General features: G+C 34.3%; 1 protein-coding gene across 7 annotated transcripts in view; it reads right to left on the bottom strand.

The window, feature by feature from the left end:
• Positions 1-12,453, bottom strand: part of SMARCA2 (SWI/SNF related, matrix associated, actin dependent regulator of chromatin, subfamily a, member 2) — a 241,370-nt gene that overhangs the window by 101,999 nt on the left and 126,918 nt on the right. For all 7 annotated transcript variants that reach the window (XM_051962447.1, XM_051962452.1, XM_051962456.1 and 4 more), the window contains 2 exons: positions 2,284-2,391; positions 1,581-1,667 (listed from right to left, as the gene is read on the bottom strand). In XM_051962447.1, coding sequence (XP_051818407.1) covers positions 1,581-1,667; positions 2,284-2,391 — 195 coding nt within the window. The remainder of the gene's footprint in view (positions 1-1,580; positions 1,668-2,283; positions 2,392-12,453) is intronic.

Raw genomic sequence — 12,453 nt, 5'->3', positions numbered from 1 at the left:
AAAAGTATGGCTCACCCCTGAAAATTTAACAATTGGTTTTCCTGACTCAGTTCAGTTTGGTTCTAGAGCAGTCCTAGGTTTAACCACAGAAAAAAGTGAATTCCTGCTCTAATCTCTTAACTCAGTCTTTTGTCTTGTAATTGTGATGTATGTATGTCTTTCTCTAAATCATTCTAGCTAGGAGCTGTACTGTCAAGTTTGGGCCAGGCACAGGAGCGCAAGGCTGCAGATCAAGAACCAGGATAAATCCCAGAGACCACTTCATCTCACAGCTTTGTTTCACAAAAGAGGAAAACGAGGCTGATGAAGGTTACATGACTCACCCAAGATTATACAGGCATCTAAACTTCAAGGCAGGATTCGAACTCAAATCTTGTGATTCCAGAACCAGCAAGCTTCTTTCCACTTAGAAATCTAAAGTTAAAGACTATGTATTTAAGGTGCTTATGCCCTCACTGTATGGCAAGAGGGATTATTTATGTGTGTCTAGATTCTCCCATTGGACAATTGAAAATATGTTGTGTTCTTCAAGATGGGGGCTATGTCTTTCATTCTCTTTTCATTCCTCACCATACCAAAGAGAAATACCTTAGGGATGGCATCCTACCAATTAGTCAGCTTCCGAAAAGGAAGGGTAAAAATTTTGCTATGGAATTCTTGAGAGTATTTCTCTGTTACTACCTGTTCTAAGGTCCAAATGATCTCCTAACACAAATGCAGTTTTCACTTTTCTTTAATGAGAGCAAATAGTCTTGACAGGGATTTTTTTCTTCTTTCTGTAGTAGTTAGAGAACAAAAACAGGTGTAGGAGCAAATAATTTCTAAAAAATGTTTTCTCCCTTTTTCTTCCTGTTTTCTTCATTGGTAAGGGGAAAAACAATGGTAGCTCTCTATTCCACGCTGCTGAAATCAGCATCTCCTGCTGTTGTAAATTACTGGCAGTTTGAGAAATTTATTCAGATAAAGTGAATATGGCTGAAATTGTTCTTTTTCCTAAAAAATAGCTTTTAGTAGAGAAATGGGCCTTGGGATACAATCAGGAATTTATTTCATAATAATAAGAAACTATGAAAGAAAAAAATAATCTTGACAGAGAATAAGGTGGGCAAATGTTCATAGTTATGTCTTGTGCTTAAATAATGTTTATTTTCAAAGTATACTAATACATTATCTTCTCATTTTAATGTTATTCTCATAAAGAAATTTAGACAAAGTTGACATTATCTTAATTCATGGTAACGTCCTCATTCAATGAATATTTATTAATTCTACTTTCTGCAACACAGTTTATGGGACTGCTTTAAGGATCCCAATGGATAGAGTGCAGGGCCTGGAGTAAACGTAGTTCAAATATGGCCTCACAACATACTAGCTGGGTGACTCTGGGCAAATCACCTAATCCCATTTGTCTGGTTTCCTCATCTGTAAAATGAGTTAGAGAGAAAACTAAGTTTTATATCCAAAAATTGACCTCCAGTCCATCAGAACATGCTAGTCTGAATTAAAACTTAATATAAATTTTTCAACCCAATTTTTTTATCCTTATAACTATAAATAAAGGAGGGAATTAACAAACTTACCTCAATGTGTTGAAACATATATGGATGATTGCATATCTTTCTCAATTGCATGATAGTATTCATCAATGTTTTAGCTCCTCCTTTGCCCTAACAATGAAAAACAAAAGCAAAAAGACATATTCATAATAAATAAAAGTTTCCATTTGCAAGTAAGAGGTAGCTTCTAAAGAATTCTGAAGCTAGAAGAAGCCTCCTTCCACAAATGTCTTCTAAATAATCATCACAACTCATGGCACTGAAGTTTTTACATCATAGAACAGGCTGTGAGTTATAATATAACATATTCCTTGTGATTATCTCAGTCAGAAGAGTGAAATCCCAGTCACAGGGCCTATGCCAACCTAGTGGCTTTGTGATAAGAGTGATTATTCATAAATAGTCTGAACAGACAGAAGCAGAATAATTTTATTCAAGATCTGAAATTGAGCTTAAACTCTTCCATATGCTATCCTGCCACCTAGACAGAAGGCAAGTCTTTACACTTCTGCACATTAACTATAACTAAGAAAATAGTCACAGATGAGGTAACTCCATTGGTGTTTTGTGCTTTCCTTTTTATTCTTATTAGATGAGAGACTTTCACCTAAAACAGTAACAAAAAGTACCCCATAAATTCAGTTTATATAAACTAATATCAGTAAAGAAGCTCATGATGATTATTCAATAGTCTTGTGTCTTAAGTGTGATAATCTTCCTAGCATACCTTCTTATCTTTCTCAGAACCATCTGTGAGAAGAATTCCTTTTGCTTGCATATGGCGATACAATATTTTTTGAAGAGCTGACATGTCACATTTGATCACGTATTCAACCTGTGTAAAAGAGAACAATAGGTAAGATTAAAAAGCTACTATTGTGTTCTAAGAACATTAAGTAGTCACAACTGCTGGTCCTTCCTGCTTTTAAAAGCCAGTGTTCCTGCTGCCATCATGAAAGATTCCTTTTTCTCTTAGGAATCTAAAAAGGGAAAGGAATAGAAGAGACTGGTCACTTTATTGTTATAGTCAAGCCACATCAATAATTTATTATAACAGTTACTTCAAAAGATTATAATTGGGGTATCTAAAAAATTTCTTGTCCTAGTCAGGACAAGGGAGTTTGGCTTACAACATCTTCCAACAAAGAAACTTATAAAATAGATTTTTAATATTCCTTTCCTCCCCACATTAAAAGAACTGAAAGAGTTTTTAGGAAAATCAATGAATGGCTATTAGTCTGTGATTTTCTTTGTTAGATATATAAAACATTTAAAAAAAGACCAGCTGTGGCTGCATATAATATGAACAATATAGTGAAATTTCCTTATAGTTCTATATAGGGTAGCATTAGCTACATTTTTGAGACCTGAGAAAAAGCAACATACTTTCTTCAAAAGGTAAAAGGAAGGAAGGTTTTCACTAGCCAGATATAACTTTATGACCAGCAATAAGAGTCGAGAAAGAGATTAAAGGAATTAGAGTATGCAATGAGGAAACCAAACTATCACTCTTTGCAGATGATATGATGGTATACCTAGAGAACCCCAGAGATTCTACTAAAAAGCTATTAGAAATAATTCATAATTTTAGCAAAGTAGCAGGATACAAAATAAATCCCCATAAATCCTCAGCATTTTTATACACCACCAACAAAATCCAAGAGCAAGAGATAAAAAGAGAAATTCCATTCAAAATAACTGTTGATAGCATAAAATATTTGGGAATCTACCTACCAAAGGAAAGTCAGGAATTATATGAGCAAAATTACAAAAAAGTTTCCACACAAATAAAGTCAGACTTAAATAATTGGAAAAATATTAAGTGCTCTTGGATAGGCCGAGTGAATATAATAAAGATGACAATACTCCCTAAACTAATCTATTTATTTAGTGCTATACCAATCAGACTTCCAAGAAAATATTTTAATGATCTAGAAAAAATAACAACAAAATTCATATGGAACAATAAAAAGTCGAGAATCTCAAGGGAATTAATGAAAAAAATCAAATGAAGGTGGTCTAGCTGTACCTGATCTAAAATTATATTATAAAGCAGCAGTCACCAAAACCATTTGGTATTGGCTAAGAAATAGATTAGTTGATCAGTTAGGTTCACAAGACAGAATAGTCAACTATAGCAATCTAGTGTTTGACAAACCCAAAGATCCTAACTTTTGGGATAAGAATTCATTATTTGATAAAAACTGCTGGGATAACTGGAAATTAGTATGGCAGAAATTAGGCAAGGACCCACACTTAACACCATATACCAAGATAAGATCAAAATGGGTCCATGACCTAGGCATAAAGAACGAGATTATAAATAAATTAGAGGAACATAGGATAGTTTATCTCTCAGACTTGTGGAGGAGAAAGAAATTTGTGACCAAAGATGAACTAGAGACCATTACTGATCACAAAATAGAAAATTTTGATTATATCAAATTAAAAAGCCGTTATACAAACAGAACTAATGCAAACAAGATTAGAAGGGAAGCAACAAACTGGGAAAACATCTTTACAGTTAAAGGTTCTGATAAAGGCCTCATTTCCAAAATATATAGAGAACTGACCCTAATTTATAAGAAATCAAGCCATTCTCCAATTGATAAATGGTCAAAGGATATGAACAGACAATTTTCAGATGATGAAATTGAAACTATTACCACTCATATGAAAGAGTGTTCCAAATCATTATTGATCAGAGAAATGCAAATTAAGACAACTCTGAGATACCACTACACACCTGTCAGATTGGCTAAAATGACAGGAAAAAATAATGATGAATGTTGGAAGGGATGCAGGAAAATTGGGACACTGATGCATTGTTGGTGGAGTTGTGAACGAATCCAACCATTCTGGAGAGCAATCTGGAATTATGTCCAAAAAGTTATCAAAATGTGCATACCCTTTGATCCAGCAGTACTACTACTGGGCTTATATCCCAAAGAGATACTAAAGAAGGGAAAGGGACCTGTATGTGCCAAAATGTTTGTAGCAGCCCTGTTTGTAGTGGCTAGAAACTGGAAAATGAATGGATGCCATCAATTGGAGAATGGCTGGTAAATTGTGGTATATGAATGTTATGGAATATTATTGTTCTGTAAGAAATGACCAGCAGGATGAATACAGAGAGACTTGGAAAGACCTACATGAACTGATGCTAAGTGAAATGAGCAGAACCAGGAGATCGTTATACACTTCGACAACGATATTGTGTGAGGATGTATTCTGATGCAAGTGGATTTCTTTGACAAAGAGACTTAACTGAGTTTCAATGGATAAATGATGGACAGAAGCAGCTACACCCAAAGAAAGAACACTGGGAAACGAATATGAACTATTTGCATTTTTGATTTTCTTCCCGAGTTATTTTTACCTTCTGAATCCAATTCTCCCTGTGCAACAAGAGAACTGTTCGGTTCTGCAAACATATATTGTATCTAGGATATACTGCAACATATCTAACATATATAGGGCTGCTTGTCATCTAGGGGAGAGGGTGGAGGGAGGGAGGGGAAAAATTGAAATAGAAGCGAGTGCAAGGGATAATGTTGTAAAAAAATTACCCTGGCATGGATTGTGTCAATATAAAGTTATTATTAAATAAAATTAAATAAAAAAAATAACTTTATGACCAGTTAAAGTAGGAAAATTTTGTTGGAATTCAGTCACAGTTCAATATAAAACAAGTACAAATGTTATTTATAAATTGTTTATCACATGTCTGATAAATATTTAATGGATAAATTCTATTCATATAACTTTCTTATGTTATGCTTTAAAAAATTTTGCAATTCAAAGAATAAAAATATGGTTTTCCACAACAGAATTACCTATAGAAACTGACAGAATATGATTAAAAGTAAATTAATAATATGCCTAATGTTTAATTGATTAAAAAGTAATCAGATTATTCTAAGCTCTGAGAAGCAGCAGGAGAATGTCCCAAATGAAGAGAAAGTGAATATTAATTTAAAGTTTCTTTGGGAAGAACCTATCAGTCAAGCAGAATCTGTCATTGGCAATCTTTTTCACTACTTCTGCTGTATCCAATTTTATTAGAAGAAGATATACACTTTTTTTTTTTTTTTGCAATAAGTCTAATACCACAAAAAAGAAGAAATAAGTGATAAGTTTCTGGAAGTTTCAGCTGTCCTAAATTTCTAAAAAACTACTCAAGAAACAAACAAACAAAAAAAAATCAGTCAAATAATAAATAGAAATAACTTTGGATAACTGATCATGTTCCAATATCCACATCAACTGAATCTTTTCAAGAATTCTCTTGTATTACTGAACAGAAATTCAAAGATTTTATACACAGTAATAAAACTATCCCAAGATTATCCAATATAAAGAGTTTTCTGCTTTCCCACTGCTCCCCTTTTGTCTGTTGTATATGAAGGACAAACGGCATCATTTTTTTTCTTGGTAATGTACAAACCTAGCCTAAGCAGAGCTTAGATAGAAGGCCATAGTCTATCAGATTGCTGACCAGCTTGATTATAAGTTCTTAAGGCCTGGAAACTTATTTCACCTTTAAAAGACATTTCTTGGTGGCTGGGCTTATGTGAGAAAATTAGCCTTTAAAGCACCAAAGAAATAATGTTTAAGAAGCAGATTACAAGATACCCTGGTATCAATAAGAGAATCAAATTAATAAATATATCTCTAAAATTTATAGATGATATTTACAAAGCTAAATTGGGACACTGAAAATTGAAAGATAATTTTAAGAAGATGTTTTGATACCAGTGATCTTTATTTATTTGTAAGAAATCTAAATATTTAAACCACTAGATTTGAAATGACACTACACCTTTTTTTAGATTGTTATCTATATTATTTATTCCCCCCTCTCGATAATGCTCTTCTGTTTCCTCTCAAATTATGCTAACATTTCCCATGATCCAGAACCCATATGAAATCTAATGACTATAGCCCAAAATGATCTTTTCTATCATCTTTCCCGTTAAATTAGCCCTTCTTAACTTCTCTACTTACTGTAATGGAATCACCAGATCCTACTTAAACTTAAAACCTTTGGAGTAGTATTCTCTTTTTCCTTTTCTCTTATTACCTATATCCAATCAGCTGCCTTGTTAATTCTGCTTTCCCCAACACTTGTCACAACCATCCCTTTCTCACCAATCATGATAACACATTAATTCAAGCTTTCATCATCTCTCATCTGAATTATAATATACTAGCCTTCTAACTATTCTTTGGCATCCAATATCTCCCTGCTCTTACCTAATCTTCACATATATAACTGCCAAAATAATCTCCCCAAAACATAGTTCTGAAAAATTTCATTTTATTATGTATGAACCATCAGCGGCTGCCACTGTTTTTAGGATAAAATATAATCCTCTTAGCCTACTATTGAAGGCTCTCTGTAGTTTGGTTACAATCTATTTTCCTGGCTTTATTTCATTTCATTACTCCTCACACAAGTGACTTCCTAGAAGAATAATACTATCCATATCTATCTTGCAATACTGTTGTTGAGATTTAGATGAAACAATATATAGACATACAGAAGGACATACATATAATCATGAAGCCTTTCCCAACTCCTCTTAATGATAATGCCTTCCCTCTCTTAATTATTTCTTATTTATCCCATGTGTAGTATAACATATTTCTTTGTTGTACACCCCATTAGGTTATGAGTCGTTTAAGGGAAGAGGCTGTTTTTTGCCTCATTTTTTTGTATTCTCAGAGTATGGCATCATGACTGATATATGGTGTTTAATAAATGCTTTTTGACTTACTAATGCCATATTCTAGGCAAACAGTATTGTAGCTCCCTTTCCCCCAAAGAACACAGTGTTCTTTCTGTTTTTGTCTAGGCCATTCTTACGCTTGCAATGTTTTCTTTCTTCATCTCTACCTTTGGGGATCCTCCACCTACTACTTAGCTCAGACTAAGTATCACTTCTTCCCTGAAATCTCTATGAACATTCTTTGGATAAAAGGATTTTCCCTTTACTCTTCACATTTTTTTGAATCATTTTTTCATGGATCACTTCTTTGCCTCCACTAGTCCATAATCTGTATTATTTTTATCAATGAATTGATAGTATCCTTTTCTGTAAAATAAAAGGTATGGGAGGGTCAGTCATGATTTCTTTTTTCAATTAAAGCATCCAAGGGTAGTACTTTGAACATTCAAGACTTTCCACATTCAGGCCACCCTAATTTCAAGCTTTTTCTCTCTTTCTTTTCTCATAATCTATGTTACAAACAACTTGGGGTATGTCTGGTACATTTCAACTTCTGTGCCTTTGCTAACACTGATCCCCATACAACTCATAAAGGCTTTTCTGTTTTCCTGAGTCAGCAAAGTAATTTTTTCTTCAAAGCATAGAATCTATGGTTTCCTTTTTTTTTTTTTTTAATGCATCTATCACATGTTGGATAGTACTAGGTATTTTTGTATGAGTAATATCTACCTCCTAGAGAATAAAGTCAATTAGGACTTTGGACTTTTGCCAATTCCCTAGCAAAGTGTTCTGTACCTAGTAGACACTTAATATGTATTTATAAAATTGAAATGCATTTTGACACAAACTGTCTTAAATTGCTAAATAATTATTTTGTGTATTTATATCTTGTCCCCACAGCTAGATGAAAGGATCTCTAGAGTACAGTCTGGATAATGGACTATATTATTATTTAAAGTCTAGTCTACCTAAGTCAGGAGGTACTGGGGGGGTCAGGGAGAAGATACTGGTCCAAGTCATATGTAGCTGATTAATTGATCTATTCAGAAAGCCTACCTATTTAAATATGGAGAGAGCATTTCATATGTATCTAGAGGGGGAAGACCCAAGTCTAAGATATTAGCATTTAAAAGCTTAAAAAAAATCTTACACTTAGTTTATTACAAGTGTAAGAAACTTATAATTTAATGAAGAGATGTATGGCCTTGAACCAGTCATTTAATTGCTCTGAATTTCATTCCACAGGCCTCTAGGGATTTACTATCTGTAGAGTAGGGAGATATTCTTACATGATGTTTAAATTCCCTTCTATTTCTAAAATCATCTGACCACCCAAAAGAGGCTAATCTAAAAAAAAAAATATATTTGCTATAGGAATATATTATAGATGATTTCTCCCCTTTTCCTCCCCTCCTTCCTTGGAATTCTCCCAGCTTGGACTCAAGTCAAATTTTGTAAAATAGCATTAAGATTTCCCTCCCCCTTCCCAACTGATGCCCTATTTCCAAGTTCTATTTTCATGCTAAATAGGGGCTACTCTGCCTTTGACTAGGATGTACAGTATGTAAATGATTTTCCCCCTCACAAAAATACTAAGGAGATTCTACCTTTGAGTATGAGGAAATAACATAGCTAAACAGCTTAAGATAAGCTAGTTTTTCAGAATTACATATGAGATATTTTTATAAAAGGATCAACTGCAAAGTTAAGAATAATGCACTTTACCAAATAACAAAAGTAGGGTGATCCACACTGCTTATATTCTTTGTTCTACATATACTTCTAAAATTTCTTTTAAAATCTTCATACATTATATATAATATGAGGATCTTATGGTGGGAGAGATGGAACTATTCAGCATTTTAAACATAAAATTTTATAGAGAACAGATGGGAAACACTGGACCCAAGCCTGGAATGATAGCAGGCAGCTGTTGTACAAGGGATCCTAGAGGGCAAAATATGGGTGCAGAGCTGGGCAGAAAGTATTGAGTGAGAAGGGCAGAAGACAGAGAAAAGGCACAAACCAATGGTTTCTGTGTTAGGGAAAGCTTTCAGATGGGGTAACTTCTCCCAATACAGGTCAGCACCTTCTCTGAAATTTATATTTTTAAGAGCTACTTAGAGCAGAGGGATCAAACATCAGGCCCTATGCCTATAGCACACAAGGTGTTCAAACCAAATTAAAATATGATTAGGAAATATTTAACAAAATAAATAAAAAATACAATGGAAAAGAGATAACATTAATATGTACAGCTCCTTTGTTTAATGGCTCCAGTTTTTATTTAAGTTGGATATAGTTTTAAACTTAACTGAGAACTTTAGTAAATTGCCCAGAGTCACAAAATTAACACATATCAAAATCAGATCGTTCTGGCTATGACACTAGCTCTTTATGAACTAGAGTACATCACGTTATCTTCCTGGAACTGAAATAAATAAAATGGGACAGGGGGTGAGGAGAGGGGTGGTGAAGCCAAGATGGTGGAGAGGACACAGCTTTTTTCTGAGCTCTCCTGCTACCCTTAAACTATTTAGAAAATCCAGCCTCTGAATTAATGCTGGACTGTCAGAACCCACAAATATTGGGAGTGCAACACATTATCAACAGAAGATAATTTTGAAGATTGCCAGAAAAGGTGTGTTTTGGTTGGCCGTGGGCATGGGAGGAGGTAAGGCCAGGCACAGGCACAGACAGGCAGATAGGCAGATCACAGAGGTCAACATATGCTGAGCAGACCCAGGGTGTAGTGTGGTCTCCTTGGCTGGAGAATCTATGGGGAGGACTCGACCACAGCGTTGGCTACTCTGCCCTGGTTGCAATTCAATAGATCAGCAGAGAAGATATAAAACATTTAACACCAATACAAAAGGTAAAGAGTATATCCCAATGTGCCAGAGTCTCATGGACCTGGCGACACCCACCCAACACTGGAAGTATCTCATCCATTTCCAAATACAGCCACTGTCTCTTCTTGGTCTGTAGAGAAAGCTTGGAAACTCCTTGCCCTAAAGGCAGATCTCAATGTGTTTTTTTTTTTTTTTTTTTTTTTTGAATGAGTAAAAAAGAAAAGCAGGTTCTAACTATAAACAGTGTCTGTAATGAAAGAGAATAGATTTCCAACTCTGAGGAAATGAAAAGCAGATTGTCTCCAGACAAAGCCCCAAAGAGTCATATAACCTTGTTCCCATCATGCAAGGCTCTCCTAGAAGAAATTAAAAAGAATCATAAAAGAGACCTACAAGAAGACTGAGGAAAAGGAAAGGAAAACTCCGCAAGAAAATTTGGAAAAGGCATATAACTCGTTAAAAGAAAGATTTGATAAAGTGAAAAAAAAAAAATAACTCCCTGAAATGTGAAATGGGAAAGGTAAAGAACTCACAGGGAAACAGAATTTGTGAATTACAAAAGGTAAAGAACTCCCAGGAAAACAGAATTTGTGAAATGGAAAAAGAAAACAAACTTCTCAAAAAAATTGTGAAATGGAAAAAAAAAATTCCATAGAACCAAACAACTCATTTAGAAATTCAATAGGACAAATATAAAAAAGAAGTTTAAAAAAGTAAATGAAGAAAATAACTCACTAAAAATCAAAACTAAACAAATGGAAATGAATGACTCAATGAGACATCAAGAATCAGTCAAGCAAAACCAAAAAAATGAAAAAAAATAGGAAAAATGTTTAATACCTACTTGGGAAAACAACTGGAAAATAGATCCAGAAGAGATAATCTAAAGATTATTGGGCTCCCTGAAAGTCATGATGAAAAAAGGAGCTTAGATAACATTTTTTCAGGAAATCATCAAAGAGAACTGCCCAGATGTCATAGAATCAGAAAGTGTTCATCAAACACCTCCTGAGACGCCAAAACTAAAACTAAGGAATATTGTGGCTAAATTTCAGAACTATTGGACCAAGGAAAAAATATTAGAAGCAGCCAGGAAAAAAAAAATTACCAAGGAGCCACAAAAAGAAATCCTCAGGCTGTAGCAGCTTCCACATTAAAGGACTGAAGGGCCTGGAATCTGATATTCTGAAAGGCAAATGAACTTGGAATACAGCCAAGAATAAACTACCCAGTTAAGCTGAGCATTTTCTTCCAGGGGAAAAGATGGACATTCAATGAAACAGGTGAATTCCCTTTATTTCTGATGGAAAAAAAAAAAAAACTGAGCTAAACAAACAAACAAAAAAATGACCTCCAAATATAGGACTCAAAAGAAGCATAAAAAGGTGAAAAGAAGTCTTGAGAACTGTATTTATGTTATGGGCATTCATAGAGAATAATTTAATTTTACTGTTATAATATAAAAAAGGAACTAGAAGTGGAAAGGGGATTGTAACAGAAAATGGGAAAAATGGAGGTAAAAAGAGGGAAATTACATCTCATGAAGAGGCAAAGGAAGCCTATTGTATCTGAGGGAAAGAAGGGAAAGGAATGAACATTTTGTGAATCTTACTCTCATTAGTTTTGGCTCAAAGAGAAAATATTAGACATATTTGGTTTACAGAGAAACTCCTCTCACCTGATTGAAAAGGGGGAGGGGAAAAGTGAAAAAGGAAAGGGTAGGCTAAATAAAAGGGAATACAGAAATAGTAAAGAAAGGTATAAGAAAGGGGGAGGGACTCTAAGGGGGAGAAAGGGATTCTAAAGAGGGAGGGCTGCATGAGGCAAGTGGTGCCCCTAAGTTAAATACTGGGGAGGGGGGTAAGGTGGAAAGGAAGGAGAAAAGTATAATCAGGGGATAATAAGATAGCAGGAAATACAGAATTAGTATTTTTAACCATGAATGTGAATGGGATGAAGTCTCCCCTAAAGCAGAGGCAGATAGAAGATTGGAATAAAAGCCAGAATCCTATAATATGTTGTTTAAAGAAAACACATTTAAAGCAGGATGATACATACAAAGTAAAAGTAAAAGGCTGGAACAGAATCTATTATGCTTCAGGTGAAGTATAAAAAGCAGGGGTAGTCATCTTGATCTCAGATCAAGAAAAAGCAAAAATTAATCTAATTAAAAGAGATAAGGAAGGAAACTATAACTTGATAAAGGGTAGCATAAATAATGAAGGGATATCAATACTAAACATACATGCACCAAGAAGTACAGCATTTAAATTCCTAAAGGAGAAATTGAAAGCTGCCAGAAGAAATAGACAG

Source organism: Antechinus flavipes, chromosome 1, assembly GCF_016432865.1.
Source record: "Antechinus flavipes isolate AdamAnt ecotype Samford, QLD, Australia chromosome 1, AdamAnt_v2, whole genome shotgun sequence".
Taxonomy (NCBI): Eukaryota; Metazoa; Chordata; class Mammalia; order Dasyuromorphia; family Dasyuridae; genus Antechinus; species Antechinus flavipes.
The sequence above is the reverse complement of the archived record's forward strand: the minus strand, read 5'-3'. Positions and strand labels throughout refer to the sequence as shown.